This window comes from Trichomycterus rosablanca, chromosome 19 (assembly GCF_030014385.1).
Source record: "Trichomycterus rosablanca isolate fTriRos1 chromosome 19, fTriRos1.hap1, whole genome shotgun sequence".
In the NCBI taxonomy this organism is placed as follows: Eukaryota; Metazoa; Chordata; class Actinopteri; order Siluriformes; family Trichomycteridae; genus Trichomycterus; species Trichomycterus rosablanca.
Genome location: NC_086006.1, coordinates 13,908,134 through 13,932,235, shown reverse-complemented (window position 1 = coordinate 13,932,235; position 24,102 = coordinate 13,908,134). Strand labels below are relative to the sequence as shown.

Sequence of the window (24,102 nt, the reverse complement as noted above, 5' to 3'; positions counted from 1 at the left end):
TCTCTCATACTGGCCACTGGATATTCAACATGGCACCTCATGGCAAAGAACTCTCTGAGGATGTGAGAAATAGAATTGTTGCTCTCCACAAAGATGGCCTGGGCTATAAGAAGATTGCTAACACCCTGAAACTGAGCTACAGCATGGTGGCCAAGGTCATACAGCGGTTTTCCAGGACAGGTTCCACTCGGAACAGGCTTCGCCAGGGTCGACCAAAGAAGTTGAGTCCACGTGTTCGGCGTCATATCCAGAGGTTGGCTTTAAAAAATAGACACATGAGTGCTGCCAGCATTGCTGCAGAGGTTGAAGACGTGGGAGGTCAGCCTGTCAGTGCTCAGACCATACACCGCACACTGCATCAACTCGGTCCGCATGGTCGTCATCCCAGAAGGAAGCTGACGCACAAGAAAGCCCGCAAACAGTTTGCTGAAGACAAGCAGTCCAAGAACATGGATTACTGGAATGCCCTGTGGTCTGACGAGACCAAGATAAACTTGTTTGGCTCAGATAGTGTCCAGCATGTGTGGCAGCGCCCTGGTGAGAAGTACCAAGACAACTGTATCTTGCCTACAGTCAAGCATGGTGGTGGTAGCATCATGGTCTTGGGCTGCATGAGTGTTGCTGGCACTGGGGAGCTGCGGTTCATTGAGGGAAACATGAATTCCAACATGTACTGTGACATTCTGAAACAGAGCATGATCCCCTCCCTTCGAAAACTGGGCCTCATGGCAGTTTTCCAACAGGATAACGACCCCAAACACAACCTCCAAGATGACAACTGCCTTGCTGAGGAAGCTGAAGGTAAAGGTGATGGACTAAACCCAATTGAGCACCTGTGGCGCATCCTCAAGTGGAAGGTGGAGGAGTTCAAGGTGTCTAACATCCACCAGCTCCGTGATGTCATCATGGAGGAGTGGAAGAGGATTCCAGTAGCAACCTGTGCAGCTCTGGTGAATTCCATGCCCAGGCGGGTTAAGGCAGTGCTGGATAATAATGGTGGTCACACAAAATATTGACACTTTGGGCACAATTTGGACATGTTCACTGTGGGGTGTACTCACTTATGTTGCCAGCCATTTAGACATTAATGGCTGTGTGTTGAGTTATTTTCAGAAGACAGTAAATCTACACTGCTATACAAGCTGTACACTGACTACTCTAAGTTATATCCAAGTTTCATGTCTATAGTGTTGTCCCATGAAAAGATATAATGAAATATTTGCAGAAATGTGAGGGGTGTACTCACTTTTGTGATACACTTTATATATATATCTGATATTTTATCATAATTACCAATTGGAGTAATTTGAAAAACTCTTGGATTCACAGCAGGCTACCTAAATTCAGTAAAACAATGAATAGTGGCAATTCTAACTATGCGATTAAGGTTCTTGATAACTTTGCTGTTCTTACCGGCTTCTGTTTCTTGGTGTCTGCTGCTCCTTTTTTATCATTTTTTCGATAAGAGTCGTAAACTTGTGCATCCACACTCCAAATGCATTCTGTCCATTTACCATATATTACACAGTGTTTCTTCTTGCTGCCATACACAGAAAAATCAAAGAAAGAAAATAAAAACAATGCATTGTGGCAACTCTACTTTTCAGATAGGCACTGAGCTTGCATTACAACTAAAGCTGCACAATATATTGTCTACCTGACGGCAAAGCAACAAAAATCAAAACACTGAAAACTGTAAACATAGACATTGTGTACTTCTACAAAAATGCTGAAATTGTTTTGATGTGCAGTATTTTCATTTTTATAAAAACTGTATTACATGCACTAATAATGTAAAACATTATATATTATTTTTATAAATATTGTTCATGTTTAATGGGCAGTATTAATACTTAAAGATATTTTTCTGAATTTTTCTCGCTTTCTGTCACAATGTAGTCATTTACAATTCTTGATTGTGGATTCTTCAACATGTATTCAATTTGCAGCCGCTTTTTATCACCTGATGGGTTCCCTCAAGGAGACATATTACATCCAGAGAGCCATGCTAAGCTCCATGTGTCCCCATCCCAGCTAAACTTGAGATGTCAGCACTGGTGGGCTGACATGTTTTGCTGCACCAACATAGCCTCATTTTTTAAAGAATTGACAATTACAGGGTCAAGGTGATCCACGCATATCCACAGTCAATGATCAAAGGAAATGGGGAGTCTCACCTTTTGTCCTGTATGTAGCCCTCCACTCTGTGCAGCTCTTTGCCAAACATCCCACATGGTTTAAAGTTCAGCACACACTTATCTCCAGTACTGTCCATTGAGCCAGTAAAAGCACATAAAATATTACAGTTGCATCACAATACATTATGACTTTTGCTTACTTGTTCCTATCCGATTGCTACATGATAACATCACATGAACTATGTTAGAGTAGATATGTTCTGAGAGACCTCAGTATAAATGTGTTCTTTTCATGTTATCCAGATAATCTGTTTTTAAATACAAAATAGTATACCTGTGGTTCAATATCTCCACTGTGCCGTATTGCTCAATCCACAGTTTTCCTACAATTACATTGTGTACACAACAGAAAGGGTTCGACCATGTGTACGCCTCTTTGTGCCTGTAAGAAACACACACACACACACACACATCAGCATGTGATTTGCCAGTTACCCAGCAACTTTGGAAATCAGAAACCTCAATATCCTGACTAACATGTATTAAGACACACCAAGCTAAACATAAACAATGCATGACTTACTTTAGGAGTTCTAATGTGATGGTTCCTTTGGGTTCTGCTTCCACACTCTTGCCCCAGAACTTGAGCTTTGGGTATATAGAACCGTGAAACAGGAAGTCCTCGGCTAGACCCTCAGCATGGAATGCACTGATTGGTGGGTGGTGACTCACCTGCTCTGAGATCAACCTATAGCCCTGGTTTTCTCTAAAAATGAGAAACAATAAGGAAAATGTAGCACTAAAATAATAACAGTTTGTGATGCATCTGTATCAGCTTATAAAAAGTACCAGCACAAAAACTACCTCTACATTACAGTTGGGTGATATGGCTAAAATGTTAAACTTTCTTAAATTCTAAACTTAAAAATAATAATAAACATAATGAAAACTTTGGGGGGGAAAAAAGGCTCAGGAGGAGCTTCTTCCCCCATGCCATCAGACCCCTCAACAAGGACATGCCCACCAAAATCAACCTTTCCAGACTGAAACTTGTACTTTCTTGAAGGTTTTACCTTTTACTGCAGGTTGTAGCCTAGTGATTAGAGTACTGGGCTAGTAAGCAGACCGTTGCTGGTTTAAACCCACCACTGCCAGGTTGCCACTGTTGGGCCCTTGAGCAAGGCCCTTAACCCTCAGTTGCTTAGACTGTATAATGTAAGTCGCTTTAGATAAGAGTCTGCTAAATGCTGAAAATGTAAATGTTGTATGCTGTATATAATTGCATATGTTACAAATCCTGAATCTTATGGTGACTATTTGTACAGTGGGGTCAAAAAGTATTTAGTCAGCCACTGATTGTGCAAGTTCTCCTACTTAGAAAGATGAGAGGTCTGTAATTTTCATCATAGGTACACTTCAACTATGAGAGACAAAATGAGAGAAAAAAAATCCAGGAAATCACACTGTAGGATTTTTTAAAAATTTATTTGTAAATTATGGTGGAAAAAATAAGTATTTGGTCAATAACAAAAGTTCAACTCAATACTTTGTAACATAACATTTGTTGGCAATGACAGAGGTCAAATGTTTCCTGTAAGTCTTCACCAGGTTTGCACACACTGTAGCTGGTATTTTGGCCCATTCCTCCATGCAGATCTCCTCTAGAGCAGTGATGTTTTGGGGCTGTCGCTGGGCAACACGGATTCCACAAATTTTCTGTGGGGTTGAGGTCTGGAGACTGGCTAGGCCACTCCAGGACCTTGAAATGCTTTTTACGGAGCCACTCCTTCGTTGCCCGAGCGGTGTGTTTGGGATCATTGTCATGCTGGAAGACCCAGCCACGTTCCATCTTCAATGCTCTCACTGATGGAAGGAGGTTTTGGCTGAAAATCTCACAATACATGGCCCCGTTCATTCTTCCCTTAACACGGATCAGTCGTCCTGTCCCCTTTGCAGAAAAACAGCCCCAAAGCATGATGTTTTCACCCCCATGCTTCACAGTAGGTATGGTGTTCTTGGGTTCTTCTTCTTCCTCCAAACACGACGAGTTGAGTTTTTACCAAAAAGTTCCATTTTGGTTTCATCTGACCACATGATATTCTCCCAATCCTCTTCTGGATAATCCATATGCTCTCTGGCAAACTTCAGATTGGCCTGAACATGTACTGGGGGGCACGCCTGGCACTGCAGGATTTGAGTCCCTCTCGGCGTAGTGTGTTACTGATGGTAGCCTTTGTACTTTGGTCCCAGCTCTCTGCAGGTCATCCATTAGGTCCCTCTGTGTAGTTCTGGGATTTTTGCTCACTGTTCTCATAATCATTTTGACCCCACGGGATGAGATCTTGACCCCAAGGAAGATTATCAATGGTCTTGTATGTCTTCCATTTTCTTACAATTGCTCCCACAGTTGATTTATTCACACCAACCTGCTTGCCTATTGTAGATTCACTCTTCCCAGCCTGGTGCAGGTCTACAATTTTCTTCCTGGTGTCCTTCGACAGCTCTTTGGTCTTGGCCATGGTTGACTGTTTGAGGCTGTGGACAGGTGTCTTTTATACAGATAACGAGGTCAAACAGGTGCCATTAATACAGGTAACGAGTGGAGGACAGAAGAGCTTCTTAAAGAAGAAGTTACAGGTCTGTGAGAGCCAGAAATCTTGCTTGTTTGTTATTGACCAAATACTTATTTTCCACCATAATTTACAAATAAATTCTTAAAAAATCCTACAATGTGATTTCCTGGATTTTTTTTGGACATTAGTCCATGTTTATTAATCACACACTGAAAACAACAGTGGATACAATGTGGATATTAGATTATTTAAACATGTCAGAGTGGTGTTTGCATTCTAAACATAAATAGGGAGGTGTGTGTGTGTGTGTTTTCTTGTGTATGTTTTTGGGTATCCAGTCAGTGAGACGAGATCTGAATGCAAAAGCACCTGTCAACGAAACAGAAGGGTGCATCTACACACCTATTCAAAACTAATTTGTAGAGCAGAATAAAGGGAAACATAACATTCGAATAACAATATTACCAAAAACAACAACTTGACAACAGAAGCATGTTTTGCTATAAAAAATTTTTATTAATGCTTTTAGTAGTTGAGCTGCCATACATAAAACCCACATTAGAAGAACTGCACATTTAGATCAGATAAGTTAATTCATTATTAAGAGTGGGCAAGTTATAATTTGTGTACACCAAAAAAATGGTACAAGCAAGGTTTTGCTGTGGGGACATTCTGACAGCATAATTTTCATCTATCTGTCCGTTTAAAAGTAAGGATAAGTAAGGCTCTTGATAAGAATGGCACTTTCGCCACTATACATAGGGCACAAGTGGTAACCAAGTAGAGGCTTTAATCTATATAATGGTCCAATAAAGCTGTTCTATTGGTTTGTGTTGAACCAACAATTTTTTTTTTTATGTATACTTTGGCTGGACAGAATCAGTAAAGCATTTGACATAAATCATAGGTTGTTGTTTTTGTTGTTTACCTTGTAAGCTCATAAGTCTCCCCTAAGAGGGGGTTAAAAGGCTTTCCAGTCCTGTCCCACTGAGAGGCCACAGCAGACACAGCAAAGGCAGCTACAGCCTGAGGAAAGGGAAAAGTAACACAAGAAAGGAGAAGAAAGGTAAATGGTGGGGTCAACATAACATACTTTAAATTAGATAGCTTTTTGTATAGATACAGTGTATCACAAAAGTGAGTACACCCCTCACATTTCTGCAGATATTTAAGTATATCTTTTCATCGGACAACACTGACAAAATGACACTTTGACACAATGAAAAGTAGTCTGTGTGCAGCTTATATAACAGTGTAAATTTATTCTTCCCTTAAAATAACTCAATATACAGCCATTAATGTCTAAACCACCGGCAACAAAAGTAAGTACACCCCTAAGAGACTACACACCTAAATGTCCAAATTGAGCACTGCTTGTCATTTTCCCTCCAAAATGTCATGTGACTCGCTAGTGTTACTAGGTCTCGGGTGTGCATAGGGAGCAGGTGTGTTCAATTTAGTAGTACAGCTCTCACACTCTCTCATACTGGTCACAGAAAGTTCCAACATGGCACCTCATGGCAAAGAACTCTCTGAGGATCTTAAAAGACGAATTGTTGCGCTACATGAAGATGGCCAAGGCTACAAGAAGATTGCCAACACCCTGAAACTGAGCTGCAGCACAGTGGCCAAGATCATCCAGCGTTTTAAAAGAGCAGGGTCCACTCAAAACAGACCTCGCGTTGGTCGTCCAAAGAAGCTGAGTGCACGTGCTCAGCGTCACATCCAACTGCTGTCTTTGAAAGATAGGCACAGGAGTGCTGTCAGCACTGCTGCAGAGATTGAAAAGGTGGGGGGTCAGCCTGTCAGTGCTCAGACCATACGCCGCACACTACATCAAATTGGTCTGCATGGCTGTCACCCCAGAAGGAAGCCTCTTCTGAAGTCTCTACACAAGAAAGCACACAAACAGTTTGTTGAAGACATGTCAACAAAGGACATGGATTACTGGAACCATGTCCTATGGTCTGATGAGACCAAGATTAATTTGTTTGGTTCAGATGGTCTCAAGCATGTGTGGTGGCAATCAGGTGAGGAGTACAAAGATAAGTGTGTCATGCCTACAGTCAAGCATGATGGTGGGAATGCCATGGTCTGGGGCTGCATGAGTGCCACAGGTGTTGGGGAGTTACATTTCATTGAGGGACACATGAACTCCAATATGTACTGTGAAATACTGAAGCAGAGCATGATCCCCTCCCTCCGGAAACTGGGTCGCAGGGCAGTGTTCCAGCATGATAATGACCCCAAACACACCTCTAAGACGACCACTGCTTTATTGAAGAGGCTGAGGGTAAAGGTGATGGACTGGCCAAGCATGTCTCCAGACCTAAACCCAATAGAACATCTTTGGGGCATCCTCAAGCGGAAGGTGGAGGAGCGCAAAGTCTCGAATATCCGCCAGCTCCGTGATGTCGTCATGGAGGAGTGGAAAAGCATTCCAGTGGCAACCTGTGAAGCTCTGGTAAACTCCATGCCCAGGAGAGTTAAGGCAGTTCTGTGAAATAATGGTGGCCACACAAAATATTGACACTTCAGGAACTTTCACTAAGGGGTGTACTCACTTTTGTTGCCGGTGGTTTAGACATTAATGGCTGTATATCGAGTTATTTTGAGGGAAGAATAAATTTACACTGTTATATAAGCTGCACACAAGACTACTTTTCATTGTGTCAAAGTGTCATTTTGTCAGTGTTGTCCCATGAAAAGATATACTTAAATATCTGCAGAAATGTGAGAGGTGTACTCACTTTTGTGATACACTGTAAATGTTTTCTAAAGATTGGTTTTGGCTTCTTCTTTGACAAACCACCTAATTTTAAAACAGCATATTTCAGCTTTTTTGATCATATTAGTCATTATAACACAGTTGGCAGTGTAGTAACTTTATACTTGGGAGTCAGAGGGAAAAAAACATTTAAAAAACCCCACACATTTCCACTTTCCAAAATTTAATATACTACAAGCCATCTATACTAGACAGCACTAAAGAATTTCTGTCCTGTTTTGTCCTGTTATGCAGGTTCAACCACATCAGCGCTTACTTATGCAGATGTATATTTTGTTTGTACTTTAACACAGACATAATTAAGAGCCCACAGTGTCAATACAAGTACTGTCATTGTTAAAGGATTTTCATCATCCCAAACAGGACCTATTCGTCTCAAGTGCTTGTTCAAAACATCAGACTGTCACTTTAAAGCCTGAAAAACATTTAATGACATTCACACAACTTAGGGACACACCAGTCTAATGTGTTAGCTGAGCACCCAAGTCTGAGTGTCAGCGGTGCTCCCAGGTCTTGTAGGGCACTTAGTAGATGTAGTTGGCTGTGTTTGAGGAGGGGAAAGTCGAATGGGGAGTCAACTACTTGCTGCTGTAACAGCAACTCTTATTGTCTAGTTGATAAGTAAGCACAAGTGACAGAGAAATAGAGAAAGCAAAGAGTGTTAGGGTAGTGTAAAGAGGTAGCTAGTGGCTTCATGTGTTAGCCTACAGCTCTCACTGGCCTTTAAGGGGATTGTGCAAGCAGATGCATATGGGGAATTAGATATAACTAAACTGGAACAATAAAATAAAGAAGAAAGACTGAAAGAGACAAAAAAGAGACATAAAAGTGGTGTGACACAGTGTATATTGTTGACCTTACCTGCATCCTTTCTATGGAGTCAGACTCTGCACAGGCCTTGTGGATAAGGTACGTGTGCTCCATGTACTCGCTGATTCTCTGAAGAAAGCTCAGTGGTTCATTGAACACAATGGGCATGGTGATTTTGGACAACTCCTGCAAAAGCAACAAAACTTGTCATGCCCACAGCCAAAGAGCAAAACATTTATTTGCTTTATTTGCAATATTTCAATTGTACAGCCTTACCAGTCCAATACATTTCTTTAGAATGCTCCATATGCTGAAATTATTTCTGGAGAACATAGGAGCAGGAAGTGCTGACCTGAGAAACAAAAAAAACACACTTAAACTTCACACAAAACACCTAGGTCAGAGAGCAATTATTGACACCATCAATCACACAAAAAATATGCTGACAGCAGGTATTTCTGGCCTATGTTGTTTAAAGCAAGTAAACAGGATAAGTGTGAGACTGAGAAAGAAGAATTCAGCCAAGGAATCTGACTCTACCTGTGCTTTTTGATTCCATTCTCCTGTGGCACAGTACCATTCCTCTTCTTGGCACCGGCATCCACTACAGCATCTTTAAAACTGGCCTCTGAAGTGCCCTCACACGACTCGTCTGAATCCAAGCCTGTCATACAATGAAACAAACATGAAAGTACAGCACAGTGTATAAGCTGTAAACAGAACATAAACGGTGTAATTGAGGCTAAGGTTCCACACAAGAATATAAAGAAACCACGTCACAATAACGTTGCTTTACAGTGTGATTGCTAAAGCACTTGCAATACATATAAAAAATATATATATAATAATAAAATAAAAGCTTATCTGAAATATCTTTAATGAGCAATAACAAGTAGAACAATTGTGGATTTATCAAACCAATCAAACGTCTTTAATTGCCCTGATATCCAACTCCAATGTCTGTGATCCAATTGTAGCTGCTTTGTACGAAGGACATGAGTAAACAAGGGCAATTTGACTGATCTGCAACTATGCAAAACCATACACAGAAGGGTTTGATGCATTGTGTTGTGACATTTGGCTCATCACCAGTAAAAAAAAAAAAAAAATAATAAAAAATAAAAAAAACCCACAACAAATTAACCCGACACCCCCACCCCCCACGGCTGCCTGTGAACGCCCCTTGATATTTTTAGCCATATCTGCTACATTCAACACTTGTGAATGTAGTGAATGTAACCATCAGCAGCCCAATATTTTATATATCCTTGACTTTGACATGCATAATTGAAATAATACACTTAGTATGCTAGGATATAACAGGTCTAATAGGTGCATTAGCGATTTCACTAAACCAGTGTGACTGCCATCATCTGCAAATAAAGATAACATGGAACAGTGATAAATTTAAACAGGAATGGCCACAATGAAACACTAGGGTCTCATTATGTCTGCAAAAAAGTAAATAGGGCATGTTATGGTACAAACATTACACTAAGCATCAAACATGGTAGTGGCACTGTGATTGTGTGATATGTACTTTGCTTTGTCTGTACCCAAACAATGTGTATTTAGAAAACAAGAAATTCCACTCTCCATCAAAGATTAAAGAGGAGAACTTAGTTATTTATTTGGGAGCTAAACCTGAAGTGCAAATGGTTATGCAGAACAACATTGCAAATAACAAAAGGATGTTTGCATCCAAGCTTAAACTTGAATCCAATAGAGATGCTTTGCCGAGACCTAAAACCAAGAGTGACATAAAAGACTAATATCAAATTATCACAAGTGTTAGATGCAATAACGGCTGTGATCAGTGATGCAGCCTACTAGTATTAGGACTGCAATTTCTGCATTTCATTTATCTACTGCTTATTCCTGTTTAGGGTCAAGGCAAGTCCAGTTCAACTGGGAAACACTATGCGCAAGGCAGGATTATTCTGGACAGTACACCCCCCTCCAAGACATAGCCAACTATGTATGTTATATGTGTGTGTAGATGCTGATAGCACTGCTGAGATTTGGACCTGAATATTAGCTGTGGTGGGCTAGTGTAATAGATGGCTGTACCACACAAAAAGCCTCTTAAATTATTTTTCACATAAACAATTTTTTAAATGCACAAGAAATTATTTTTTAGATGTGAGCAAGCACTGGATTAAACACAAAGGGCATTGTGTTGAGAAGAGAAGCATTTTTCCTCGGTCCAAACGTCTACCCACAGAGTGTTTTTTCAAGTAGAATTGTATGTTCTTTTAACTACTAGCAATCAAACAGTGCAGCAATACTGCTAATCACTACAAACTGGCAACCTAGCCATCTCTCACACTCTTGTACATAGTGTGTGACTAATAGAATAAAATGTCTTTATTTGTCATATATATCAGTGCCCCATGGAGCAGAGAGGGTTAAGGGCCTTGCTCAAGGGCCCAGCAGTGGTTGTGCATTGATACACTACAGGTAATGCACTAACACAAGGTTTGGGAAGGACCAACAAAAACAGTTTCTCAATTTGTTTTGAAACATGAAGATAAATCAGTTGTAGTAAAAAAAAAAAAACATATTATACCTGCATAAAAATTTTTTAGTTGTTATGCAAATAGTATCAGTCTTACTACTGGATGAGTTTAATCAGGTGTTACATATTTTTAAAGCATTTCTAACATAATGTCACAATATTTTGGGATTATTTTGCAACAACAAAATTAACTGACTATTTAAATGTCACATCGTCTCATTTACAAACTACTTCCAAACTACATTTACAAACTAGAAAAAACTCTATACTAACAAGTGCATGTTTAAATAATGTAATTATAATCTTACCTTAATAAACTAATAGTCTACTTCCACATGCTGCATACCAGTGCAATACATTCAACACACTGACACTCCCTTACTAAATTTACATTTATGGCATTTAGCAGATGCTTTTATCTAAGGTGTTTTTTAATACTATAGAAGGTTAGTAAGTGCATGTTAGTTCTCAGCTTTAGTGCTTAGTAAAGAGGTGGGTCTTTAGTCGTCTTTTAACAATGGTGAGAGACTCAGACGTTCAAACAGACATGGAAAAGTTCGTTCCAGCACTTGGGTGCTAGTACAGAGAATAGGCTTGATGTCAGTCTTTCTCAAGTTTTGGGTGGAGGATCAAGACAAGCGAGACTTGTGGCTCGGAGGTTGTGTGGTACAGAACAGGGTTTTATGAGTTCTAAATGTGTCACAGTCAATATAATGTCTGCAAATCATATCAAGCAGTTTATCAGTTTTGACAAAAATGCAGCTTTTAATCACAGCATTAGTAAGGCGTCAGGCAGAGAGTCACTGATTAATATTTGCTCACCTGTGATGGCATCATAGAACTCATCTTCATTGTTCATTGTAGAGACCAGGCAGCCACCACGAGACTCTAGAACATTGTCTCTCACGAAAGAGACAGATGCCACAACTGCACTACTCCCACTGCAGTTTTACCTGAAAACACACATACAGATGAAGCAGTGTAAATGCACACAAATAAAACAAATAGAACTTACAATTACATATAAAAAACAAAATGTGCCAAACACAGCAACAAAAAGTATAAATGAAAAACATATCCATTTATATAGGCCAGTTCTGGGTTTTCATAACATAACTAATATCTTAATTAACCACAATATGCATTAGCAATTTTAATAATAAAATATTATTTTTCGCAACATCAGTCTTACATGGGCACTACATGGCTACTCAGGCCTTGAGAAGTTTGTGCTTCATAGCATTTGCCCCACACAATTAAACACCGAATTAAACTGCAAGAAGTAGAAATAGGTCTCCTCCCATGGGCAGGTATACCAACGCATGTTTGATCTAGGATTGAACTTTGGACCTGAACTATAGGACAGCCTCCTTGTCTGCAGCTGATGGGCAGATAAGTTAACACGAACAAGAACACACTCACTAGGAAGCAGGCCGTTAGCTGCAATTTCACCACCAAAAAGTAGTGAGCTACTGCTGAGTAATAGGAATGTTATATTTTTTATTTTTCAATTATATACAGTGGGGAAAATAAGTATTTGATCCCCTGATGATTTTGTAAGTTTACCCCCTTACAAAGACTTGAACAGTCTTTAATTTTTATGGAAGGTTTATTTTAACACAGAGAGACAGAATACCAACAAAAAATCCAGAAAAAAAACTTTAAATAAAGGTTATAAATTAATTTGTATTTAATTAAGGGAAATAAGTATTTGATCCCCTACCAACCAGCAAGAATTCTGACCCCCACAGACCGGTTATGTGCCCATGAGGCACACAAATTAGTCCTGTCCCTGTATAAAAGACACCTGTCACAGAATCAGTTTCTTCTATTCAAATCTCTCGACCACCATGGGCAAGACCAAAGAGCTATCAAAGGACGTCAGGGACAAGATTGTAGACCTGCACAAGGCTAGAATGGGCTACAAGACCATCAGCAAGACGCTTGGTGAGAAAGAGACCACTGTTGGCGCGATAATTCGAAAATGAAACAAGATCGCAGTCAATCGCCCTCGCTTTGGAGCTTTATGCAAGATCTCACCTCGTGGGGTAAGAATGATTCTGAGAAAGGTGAGGTCAGCCCAGAATTACACGGTAGGAGCTTGTCAATGGTCTCAAGGGAGCTGGGAGCAGAGAAATGCTGGATATGACCCCAAGAACACCATCCCCACCGGGCATTTCTCTGCCTCCAAACACGGCGAGTGGAGTTGATGCCAAAGAGCTCAATTTCACATTCTCCCAAGTTTTCTCTGAATCATTCAGGTGTTCATTGGCAAACTTCAGACAGGCCTGTACATTTACATTTTCAGCATTTAGCAGACGTTTTTATCCAAAGCGACTTACACAATGAGCAATTGAGGATTAAGGGCCTTGCTTAGGGACCCAACAGTGGCAACTTGGTGGTGGCGGGGCTTGAACCGGCAACCTTCTGCTTACTAGTCCAGTACCTTAACCACTGAGCTATCACTGGCCCCTGTACATGAGCCTTCTTGAGCAAAGGGACTTTGCGGGCACTGCAGGATCTCAATCCATTACGGCGAAGTGTGTTACTAATGGTTTTCTTGGTGACTGTGCTTCCAGCTCCCTTGAGATCATTGACAAGCTCCTCCCGTGTAATTCTGGGCTGACCTCACCTTTCTCAGAATCATTCTTACCCCACGAGGTGAGATCTTGCATGGAGCTCCAGAGCGAGGGCGATTAACTGTGATCTTGTATTTCTTCCATTTTCGATTTATTGCGCCAACAGTGGTCTCTTTCTCACCAAGCGTCTTGCTGATGGTCTTGTAGCCCATTCCAGCCTTGTGCAGGTCTACAATCTTGTCCCTGATGTCCTTTGATAGCTCTTCGGTCTTGCCCATGGTGGTCGAGAGATTTGAATAGAAGAAACTGATTCTGTGACAGGTGTCTTTTATACAGGGACAGGACTAATTTGTGTGCCTCATGGGCACATAACCGGTCTGTGGGGGTCAGAATTCTTGCTGGTTGCTAGGGGATCAAATACTTATTTCCCTTAATTAAATACAAATTAATTTATAACCTTTATTTAATGTTTTTTTTTTCTGGATTTTTTGTTGATATTTTGTCTCTCTCTGTTAAAATAAACCTTCCATAAAAATTATAGACTGTTCAAGTCTTTGTAAGGGGGTAAACTTACAAAATCAGCAGGGGATCAAATACTTATTTTCCCCCACTGTACAGTCATGGCCGAAAGTGTTGGAACCCCTGAAATTTTTCCAGAAAATGTATTTCTCCCAGAAAATTATTGCAATTACACGTTTTGTTATACACATGTTTATTTCTTTTGTGTGTATTGGAATAACACAAAAAACAGAGAAAAAAATGCAAATTTGACATAATTTCACACAAAACTCCAAAAATGGGCCTAACAAAATTATTGGCACCTTTTCAAAATTGTGGGTAAATAACTTTGTTTCAAGCATGTGATGCTCGTTTAAACTCACATGTGGCAAGTAACAGGTGTGGGCAATATAAAAATCACACCTGAAACCAGATAAAAAGGAGAGAAGTTGACTCAATCTTTGTATTGTGTGTCTGTGTGTGCCACACTAAGCATGGAGCATGGAAAGAGGAGAAGAGAACTGTCTCTGAGGACTTGAGAACCAAAATTGTGGGAAAATATCAACAATCTCAAGGTTACAAGTCCATCTCCAAAGATCTTGATGTTCCTTTGTCCACGGTGTGCAACATAATCAAGAAGTTTACAACCCATGGCACTGAAGCTAATCTCCCTGGACGTGGACGGAAGAGAGAAATTTATAAAAGGTTGCAACGCTGGATAGTCTGGATGGTGGATAAGCAGCCCCAATCAAGTTCCAAAGAAATTGCTGTCCTGCAGGATCAGGGTGCATCAGTGTCAGCGCAAACTATCCGTCGACATTTGAATGAAATGAAACGCTATGGCAGGAGACCCAGGAGGACCCCACTGCTGACACAGAGACATAAAAAAGTAAGTAAGCCAAAATCTGAGTAAGCCAAAATCCTTCTGGGAAAATGTCTTGTGGACAGATGAGACCAAGATAGAGCTTTATGGTAAAGCACATCATTCTACTGTTTACAAGTACTGCCTACAAAGAAAAGAACACAGTACCTACAGTCAAATAGGTTCAAAGATGTTTTGGGGTCGTTTTGCTGCCTCCGGCACTGGGTGCCTTGACTGTGTGCAAGGCATCATGAAATCTGAAGATTACCAAAGGATTTTGGGTCACAATGTAAGGCCCAGTGTCAGAAAGCTGGGTTTGCGTCCTAGGTCTTCCAGCAGGACAATGACCCCAAACATACTTTAAAAAGCACCAGAAATCGATGGAAACAAAGCTCTGGAGAGTTCTGAAGTGGCCAAAAATGAGTCCGGATCTAAATCCCATTAAACACCTGTGGAGAGATCTTAAAATTGCTGTTGGGAGAAGCACCCTTCAAATATGAGACCTGGAGCAGTTTGCAAAAGAAGTGGTCCAAAATTCCAGCTGAGAGGTGTAAGAAGCTTGTTGATGGTTATAGGAAGCGATTGATTTCAGTTACTTTTTCCAAAGGGTGTGCAACCAAATATTATGCCAATAATTTTGTCCAGCCCATTTTTTTAGTTTTGCGTGACATTATATCAATTTTTTTTCTCTGTTTTTTGTATTATTCCAATGCACACAAAGGAAAGAAACATGTGTATAACAAAACGTGTAATTGCAATAATTTTCTGGGAGGAATACTTCATTTTCTGGAAAAATTTCAGGGGTGCCAACACTTTCGGCCATGACTGTATAAATTCCTGATCAACGATGCTGAGGCTACAGCATAAGCTTAAGAGTCAAGTTAAGAGCTCACCACAAATTTTGACAAAACTTTCAATTTGCCAGAAGGAGAAGGCAAATATTCCCTAATCTAAGTGTGCAAAACATGCAAGAGACATAATCCAAACAGACTAGTGGCTGTATTTAAAGCTGATTTAAGGTGGTTTTACAAAGTAAGAAATCTGATCCTTTTTTATTCTAGTTTTTTGTTTATAAATGTTCAGGACTGGGGCAGCATGGTGACATAGTGGGTAGCGCGGTCACTTCATAGCAAGAAGGGCTTGGGTTCAAATCCCTGGCTAGGCACCCAGTGTCCTTTCTGTATGGAGTTTGCATGTTCTCCCTGTGTCCAATTGGGTTTCTTCCAGGTGCTCTGATTTTCTCCCAGTAAGTCCAAAGACAAGAAGTCAGGCCAACTGGAGCTACTAAAAACTGCCCTAAATGTGAGTGTCTCTGCTTTGTAATGGACTGGCAACCTCTTTGCAATGTTAACTGCCTTTTGCACAATGAATCAAATAATGTAGCTTGCTTAATTGGTTTCTAATTATTATAACCAGGTACCAGAGCCCTTTGTAGATTACGAGAGCCCCGGGGACATGCCAAGTTTAAATGTCTAGGCAAAAGACAACTGGATAAATAAGCTCAGAAACAGAAGTGTGCAGATGTATGCTTATTTGAAAACACAAGCAACATCATTTTAAATAAAAAGCCAGTTGTTTACTGAACACAATTCAAAAATAGCACAATAAACACCAGATCAGATTTCACTAGCACACAGTGGTGAAGCTAGTGTTAATTCAGCCATGGTGCTTGGTACATTTTCAGTAAGGGAAAACCAAGGACTGCCTTACAGAAAAAGCTGAAGTTGGTCTCCAGGTCACCATGATTCTTTTTTAATAGCTGTGAACTGTGTGTGAAGCATACTTCATGTTCCACAAAAGTGCACTGCTGAAAAAAAGTGATGCCCCTTAAACAAGAACCAACACAACTACAATGCCAACCTTAAAAAAACATTTAAAGACATGTACAGTCATGTGAAAAAGTTAGGACACCCCATGAAAACCTTTGTCTTTTTGAACATATTTAAACATATGAACATTTGAGCTTCATTTGAACAGTACTGAGAGATGGAGCTTATATAACTAAACAAAAAAAATTTTTTAATTACTTTTAAACACAAGTTGTAAAATGTAATTAACAAAAATGGAAATTTATTGTGAGGAAAAAGTAAGGACACCCCCACATTTAATACTACTTAAAATGTCTAAAATTAGAATCAGGTGCACCACATCAGCTGCAATGATTAGACCATTGTTAGAGGACATTGGAGTTTTATTTAAACCTCAGACATACAGTGGGGTCAAAAAGTATTTAGTCAGCCACTGATTGTGCAGGTTCTCCTACTTAGAAAGATGAGAGAGGTCTGTAATTTTCATCATAGGTACACTTCAACTATGAGAGACAAAATGGGAAAAAAAAATCCAGGAAATCACATTGTAGGATTTTTAAAGAATTTATTTGTAAATTATGGTGGAAAATAAGTATTTGGTCAATAACAAACAAGCAAGATTTCTGGCTCTCACAGACCTGTAACTTCTTCTTTAAGAAGCTCTTCTGTCCTCCACTCGTTACCTGTATTAATGGCACCTGTTTGACCTCGTTATCTGTATAAAAGACACCTGTCCACAGCCTCAAACAGTCAGACTCCAAACTCAACCATGGCCAAGACCAAAGAGCTTTCGAAGGACACCAGGAAGAAAATTGTAGACCTGCACCAGGCTGGGAAGAGTGAATCTACAATAGGCAAGCAGGTTGGTGTAAATAAATCAACTGTGGGAGCAATTGTAAGAAAATGGAAGACATACAAGACCATTGATAATCTCCCTTGGGGTCAAGATCTCATCCCGTGGGGTCAAAATGATCATGAGAACGGTGAGCAAAAATCCCAGAACTACACGGAGGGACCTGATGAATGACCTGCAACACACTACGCCGAGAGGGACTCAAATCCTGCAATGCCAGGCGTGTCCCCCTGCTTAAGCCAGTACATGTTCAGGCCAATCTGAAGTTTGCCAGAGAGCATATGGATGATCCAGAAGAGGATTGGGAGAATATCATGTGGTCAGATGAAACCAAAATGGAACTTTTTGGTAAAAACTCAACTCGTCGTGTTTGGAGGAAGAAGAAGAACCCAAAAACACCATACCTACTGTGAAGCATGGGGGTGGAAACATCATGCTTTGGGGCTGTTTTTCTGCGAAGGGGACAGGACAACTGATCCGTGTTAAGGGAAGAATGAACGGGCCATGTATCGTGAGATTTTCAGCCAAAACCTCCTTCCATCAGTGAGAGCATTGAAGATGGAACGTGGCTGGGTCTTCCAGCATGACAATGATCCCAAACACACCGCTCGGGCAATGAAGGAGTGGCTCCGTAAAAAGCATTTCAAGGTCCTGGAGTGGCCTAGCCAGTCTCCAGACCTCAACCCCACAGAAAATGTGTGGAGGGAGTTGACAGTCCGTGTTGCCCAGCGACAGCCCCAAAACATCACTGCTCTAGAGGAGATCTGCATGGAGGAATGGGCCAAAATACCAGCTACAGTGTGTGCAAACCTGGTGAAGACTTACAGGAAACGTTTGACCTCTGTCATTGCCAACAAAGGTTATGTTACAAAGTATTGAGCTGAACTCTTGTTATTGACCAAATACTTATTTCCCACCATAATTTACAAATAAATTCTTTAAAAATCCTACAAAGTGATTTCCTGGATATTTTTTCTCATTTTGTCTCTCATAGTTGAAGTGTACCTATGATGAAAATTACAGACCTCTCTCATCTTTCTAAGTAAGAGAACCTGCACAATCAGTGGCTGACTAAATACTTTTTGGCCCCACTGTAAGTTTGGTTTGCCTATGATTGTTGAAGTGAGTGGTATCACCATGGTGAGATCTAAAGAGCTCTCTGAGGCCTTCAGAAATAAGGTTGTAGATGCATATTAGTCTGGGACAGGATTTAAAAAGATCTCAAAACAATTAGAAATCAGCCATTCCACTGTCCGGAAAATAATTTACAAGTGGAGAACATTTAAAACAACTGCCAACATGGCCAGGTCAGGCCGTCCTAGCAAGTTCAGCCCAAGGGCAGACCGCAATATGCATAAAGAAGTCTCCAATAATCCTTCAATGTCATCACAGGACCTACAGGTAGCTCTTGCCACAGTTGATAGGAAGGTACATGCATCTATCATCAGAAAGAGACTGCACAAGTTTGATTTTCATGGGAGGTGTGCAAGGAAGAAACCCTTGCTGTCAAAAAAACATCAGGGCAAGACTAAAGTTTACCAGAGAACACCTAGACAAAGACCAGGACTTCTGGAACAATGTGCTTTGGACAGATGAATCCAAAGTTGAATTATTTGGGCACAGTAACAGAAGACATCTTTGGCGCAAACCAAACACAGCATTTGAGCACAAGAACCTCATACTCAACTGTGAAGCATGGAGGTGGAAATGTCATGGTTTGGGGATGCTTTGTAGCAGCATGGCCTGGCAAGCTCTCCATTATAGAATTTACAATGAATTCTTCACTGTATCAGAGGGTGCTTGAGGAAAATGTAAAAACTGTCCAAAAACTGAAGCATAAGTGGACCATGCAGCAGGACAACAACCCAAAACATTCCAGTAAATCCACCAAGGAATGGCTCAAAAGAAAGAAATTGAGACTTCAGGAATGACCAGGTCAAAGCCCGGATCTTAATCCTATTGAGATGCTGTGGGCTGATTTGAAACGGGCTGTGCATGCAAGAAACCCCTCAAACCTCACACAGCTGAAGAAATTCTGCATGGAGGAGTGGGGAAAAACTTTCCACCAGTCGATGTCAGAGACTGGTAGATGGTTATAGGAAATGTCTAATTGAGGTTATTTCAGCCAAATGGGGAAATACCAGCTATTAGGGCATAGGGTTTCCTAACTTTTTCCTCACAATAAATTTCCATGTGTTCATTACATTTTACAACTTGAGTTTAAAAGTATTTTTTAACATTTTTGTTGTTTAGTTATATAAGCTCCATCTCTCAGTACTGTTCAAATGAAGCTCAAATGTCCATATGTTTAAATATGTTCAAAAAGACAAAGGTTCCCATGGGGTGTCCTAACTTTTTCACATGACTGTATGTTAGCATAAGAGATAAGAATTGGGACATGTATAGGTCTTCATGATTTGTTTTAGTTTAAACTACACTTAAGTAACAATGGGAAAATCTACCTAGTGGCACCTACTTTTTATATAACTAACTTCCATTTCCTTGAATCTCAACACCAAACCTATTTACAATAAAACTTTGTGTCTTAGGCCAAAATGTCTGTTATATTACAAAAGACATCCATTGTTTGTTTTTTTTTTTTTTTTATCCCATCGGCAGGTAACTTACTGACAGGTATTTATTTCTATTTATTAGGATTTTAACATCATGTTTTTACACACTTTGGTTACATTCATGACAGAAACAGTTTCATGTCAAACACAGTCATGGACAATTTTGTACCTCCAATTCACCTCACTTGCAAGTCTTTGGACTGTGGGAGGAAACCGAAAGAAACCCATGCAGACACGGAGAGAACAACTCCACACAGAAAGGACCCAGACCACCCCATCTTGTGATCAAACCCAGGACCTTCTTGCTGTGAGGCGACAGTACTACCCACTGAGCCACCATGCTGCCCTTACTAGCAGGTAAATTTCACACAGTTTGTCAGGCAAGTAGGAAGCTGCTGCTTTTGTTTGGGCGAAAGGAACTTGCCAAAAACAATAGTCTACTAAATAATATTTACATACAGTTGTGTTACTTTTGTTTTTTAAATTACATAGTCTTATTTAGAGATGCAAATGAGGTAACAGATAACCAATTTCTTTCAACCTATATACATTGTTTCATATTAACAAGTTTGAAATGTATCGAAAAAGTATGCTACATAATTTTGTGGAGAATCAGAGAATCAATCACAAACTGTTGAGGAGCAGTTGAGTCTTATATGGGCAAAAAATACTTGCAAACTGTAACAATTACTGTTCTCAGTTCCTTAAAGATAAAGTGCGATTAACTGGAAAGGTGATGTAACAGTGGTTATTTATTCATTTATTGATTTACTGGTTTAACGTCATGTCAACACATTGGTTACATTCATGGCTGGATCAATATTTTTTCCTTGATGTAACAGTGGTAAACATGCCTCTATCCCAACATTTTGTGTGTTGCAGAAATCAAATAATATTTGTTTATATTTACAAAATACAATTAAGTTGTTCCATAAAAAAAATTGTTGTACCCTTGTCTATCAAATAAAGGTTATTGCTCCCAGATTCCTGGTTTAATTGTGATTTACAAAATGTCCCAACTTTTTACTCCTCAGCTCACTGTCAGTGGATGCTCACCCCAACTGCCTGTAAGCAACCCTTGCTGTTTCTAAAATACTTTAACCCAGCTGTTTGGCCATAATAATTTAAACCACATAAAAGTAGCTTGGATCTTCATGCTGGCCATACCTACTGAATTCAACATGTGTACTACAAGTAACTACCATCAACCCAACAATCAATACATCTCTGACAAACGATCAGTAAGCACAAGACCATGGGAAACTTTAACAGGAGCTGATCATCCCTTTAGCAAAGTTTCTACACACAGTTTACTTACTTTGCTTATCTAGCAGTCTACTACATAAGAATGTTGTTTTATTATTTATTTGCTTATTATTGAAAAACAAAACATGCATAATATTTAATTCTAAAACTGATGTTTTCACCAAATAAATTTGCATTACTTGTACAAAAACAACTCATATGGCTGCAGAGTTTAATTGATTAAACATGCTATTATATTTTAGTCTGTGGTTCTAAAATATGCCAGCGCTTTTTTCAATATAGTAGCATGTGCTTCTGTAAAGAAAATTTACCCTGGAGCTCTGCATAACTACCTCAACCAGCTTTCAACTTTACACTTATGGGCACAGCATTACTTCAGATTTATTAGCCATTACTAGGAAATAGCATGTGGAAACATGCATAACTGCATAACTCAGTGCCTGTCTGCATCATCCTTTAGTATATGGAATATACAGCCCCCTCAATAGGTTAGGCCCCCTGATAAGTAAAAAGAATATAAGAAATCCACCTTTTGGTAAATGTGCTTATTTCTTACACAAAAAATCCAGCTATTAATTAAAGAAAATTTTTTCAAAAAACAATTTCTTATCAGAGAAAAAATATTTTTAACAAAACCACACATGCAACAATTATTGGCACCACTGCATGTAGTACTTTGTTCAAACTCCCTTTGCCAATAAAACAGCTCTTGTTAAAGTCATGTACATTAACAACATTTCCAAGGCATTTAGAAAACACAGGCCAACATTACCACAGACCTTTCACCATACTTAACAGTGGGCATTTTTTTCAGTGAATGCATTCTTTCATTTTAGCCCACCTTGAGTGTTTGATGCCAAAAAGCTCTTTTTTTCATCTGAATATAGAACTTGGTTCCACTCAAAGCCCCAGTAGCATTTAGCCACTTGATTGATAGGAAAAGCTTGTTCCTGGCAAGACTTCAATTTAATTTGGTAGTGAAGGTGGCATTTGATTGTAATTCTAAGGACTTGCTGCCAAAATCTCCTGTATCTCTCAAACAGTGGTTTTTTTGCAGTTCCAGCTTATTGAAAGTTTTTTCAAGCTGTTCTATGGTAGCGATTCCCTTTATCAACAATTTTTTTTTTCTTTTTTGAATTGTGTTCTCTTGTCTTTCTATTGTTGAACAGAAATTCATGAATTACAGTCTGCTTCTAAACACTAATCAATTTAGTCACAAAATGTAACAAGAATTTCTTCCATTAACACTTAATTGTTTGATAAATTTCTAGGGGTGCCAAAAATTGTGGCAAATGTCGTTTTATTCAATTAATGAAATTCTTCAATTAAAGGTTAGGTTTTTCTCATCTCAAATGTGAGATTAACACCTTTTATTCATCTTTATTAGGAGTGCCAATAATTGTAGAGGGGACTGTATGACAATTCCAATTTTCTGGGACTGGGGGATACGCCAACAATAATTAATCATGGTATATACCATTTTATATCAACTAATTAGTGCATCACATTATTGTTTTGTAAAAATGTTGCCTATGCTTTTTCCCTCCTGTAATGTTGTATTTTTAAAACTCAAACCATACTTTTTCAAACGTTTAATGTGCTTTTAAATGAGAATAATTTTCTCATGTTGGTACAGAGAATAAACAAACTCTTTCGTTTATTATTTTGTGTTTCTTCGTTCATTTTGCATGCTCTAAACATGAATGAAACAGCACTATATTCTGCTGTAAACAAATTTGAAAAGGACATGCAGAGCCTGGTTATAAACTTGACACAAACTGTCTCAACTCTTTCACCATCACCTTTTTCAGGTTTTGCCTAACTTCAGTTTAAAACTCAAGTGCTTGCGCAAGACTATTATCAACTGCTCAAACCAATGCAAGGATTTAATCCTCATTTGTCTTATTTGTAATACATAAACTAAAACTCTTTCAACTTGATAAATGCTAATGTAATAAAATAATGTATACCAAATATATAGTGATTTTGCCTAACAGCTCGCTCTAATAGCTTTAAAGACAAGCAACATTTTAAGCCAACTGTTCTTCTATATTGATGTTAGAGTAATTAGAGTACAACGTAAATAGAGTACAACGTATATAGAACTATTTAAGTCTGTCAAAAAATGAAATTGTACTTTAATTAGTCTAAATAAAATATATGTATGGGTGGTGGACATCCCATTCAGATGACAGTGTTCCATACAATTGACCTTTATCAATGAGTATAGCCACGTCTAAGAAATAATAAAATATCACGATAAGCCTTTCATGTTCTTCAAAAAGTGGGAGAACGTCGTGTCAGTGCGGTTTAAAACACATGACGATAAAGGTTAACTACATGGAACACTGTGATCCTAATGTAATCCAACTTACTCGCACATCAAGTTTGTAACTAAGAAAGCAGCAGACTAAAATAGTTAGCTTAGCTACGCTCGTGTTGCTTCACATTATCTTACCCCAACGCCAAGAGGATCAAATAACATGTACATCACAACGTTACTACAATAAGGCACAGATGTCATGACAAGATCCCTCACAGAGCGGCATGTCACATTTGACAGGGCTACAGTGCTTATGTTAGCAAGTGACCTACGTTAAATTCAAGCTTTACCACAGCTAAATCTAACTAGCAGGCTAGCACCACTGAAATACCAACAGCCAGGTTACAGTCCTTAAAAGTTTTGGAAAACCAAATACTGTTTGTTCAAACATACTAAACAAACGTTTTAAAAAGTTTATGTCTTACCTGACCTGGCGTGAATATTGTACAGCTGAAGGACTAGTTCACTCTGCAGCTCTGACTCACTGTGCTAACTGACGATGCTATCAGCTCT

The 24,102-nt window shown here is 39.4% G+C and overlaps 1 protein-coding gene across 1 annotated transcript in view; it reads right to left on the bottom strand.

Annotated features, from left to right (window-relative positions):
- Window positions 1-24,102, bottom strand: part of osbpl2b (oxysterol binding protein-like 2b) — a 37,457-nt gene extending 13,355 nt beyond the window's left edge. Inside the window, exons 1-10 of the mRNA XM_063015679.1 lie at window positions 24,015-24,102; window positions 11,650-11,780; window positions 8,850-8,973; window positions 8,586-8,661; window positions 8,361-8,495; window positions 5,640-5,737; window positions 2,722-2,904; window positions 2,473-2,580; window positions 2,178-2,267; window positions 1,414-1,540 (exon numbers count right to left, since the gene is read on the bottom strand). Of these exons, the coding sequence (XP_062871749.1) occupies window positions 1,414-1,540; window positions 2,178-2,267; window positions 2,473-2,580; window positions 2,722-2,904; window positions 5,640-5,737; window positions 8,361-8,495; window positions 8,586-8,661; window positions 8,850-8,973; window positions 11,650-11,686 (978 nt within the window). The 5' untranslated portion in view covers window positions 11,687-11,780; window positions 24,015-24,102. The remainder of the gene's footprint in view (window positions 1-1,413; window positions 1,541-2,177; window positions 2,268-2,472; window positions 2,581-2,721; window positions 2,905-5,639; window positions 5,738-8,360; window positions 8,496-8,585; window positions 8,662-8,849; window positions 8,974-11,649; window positions 11,781-24,014) is intronic.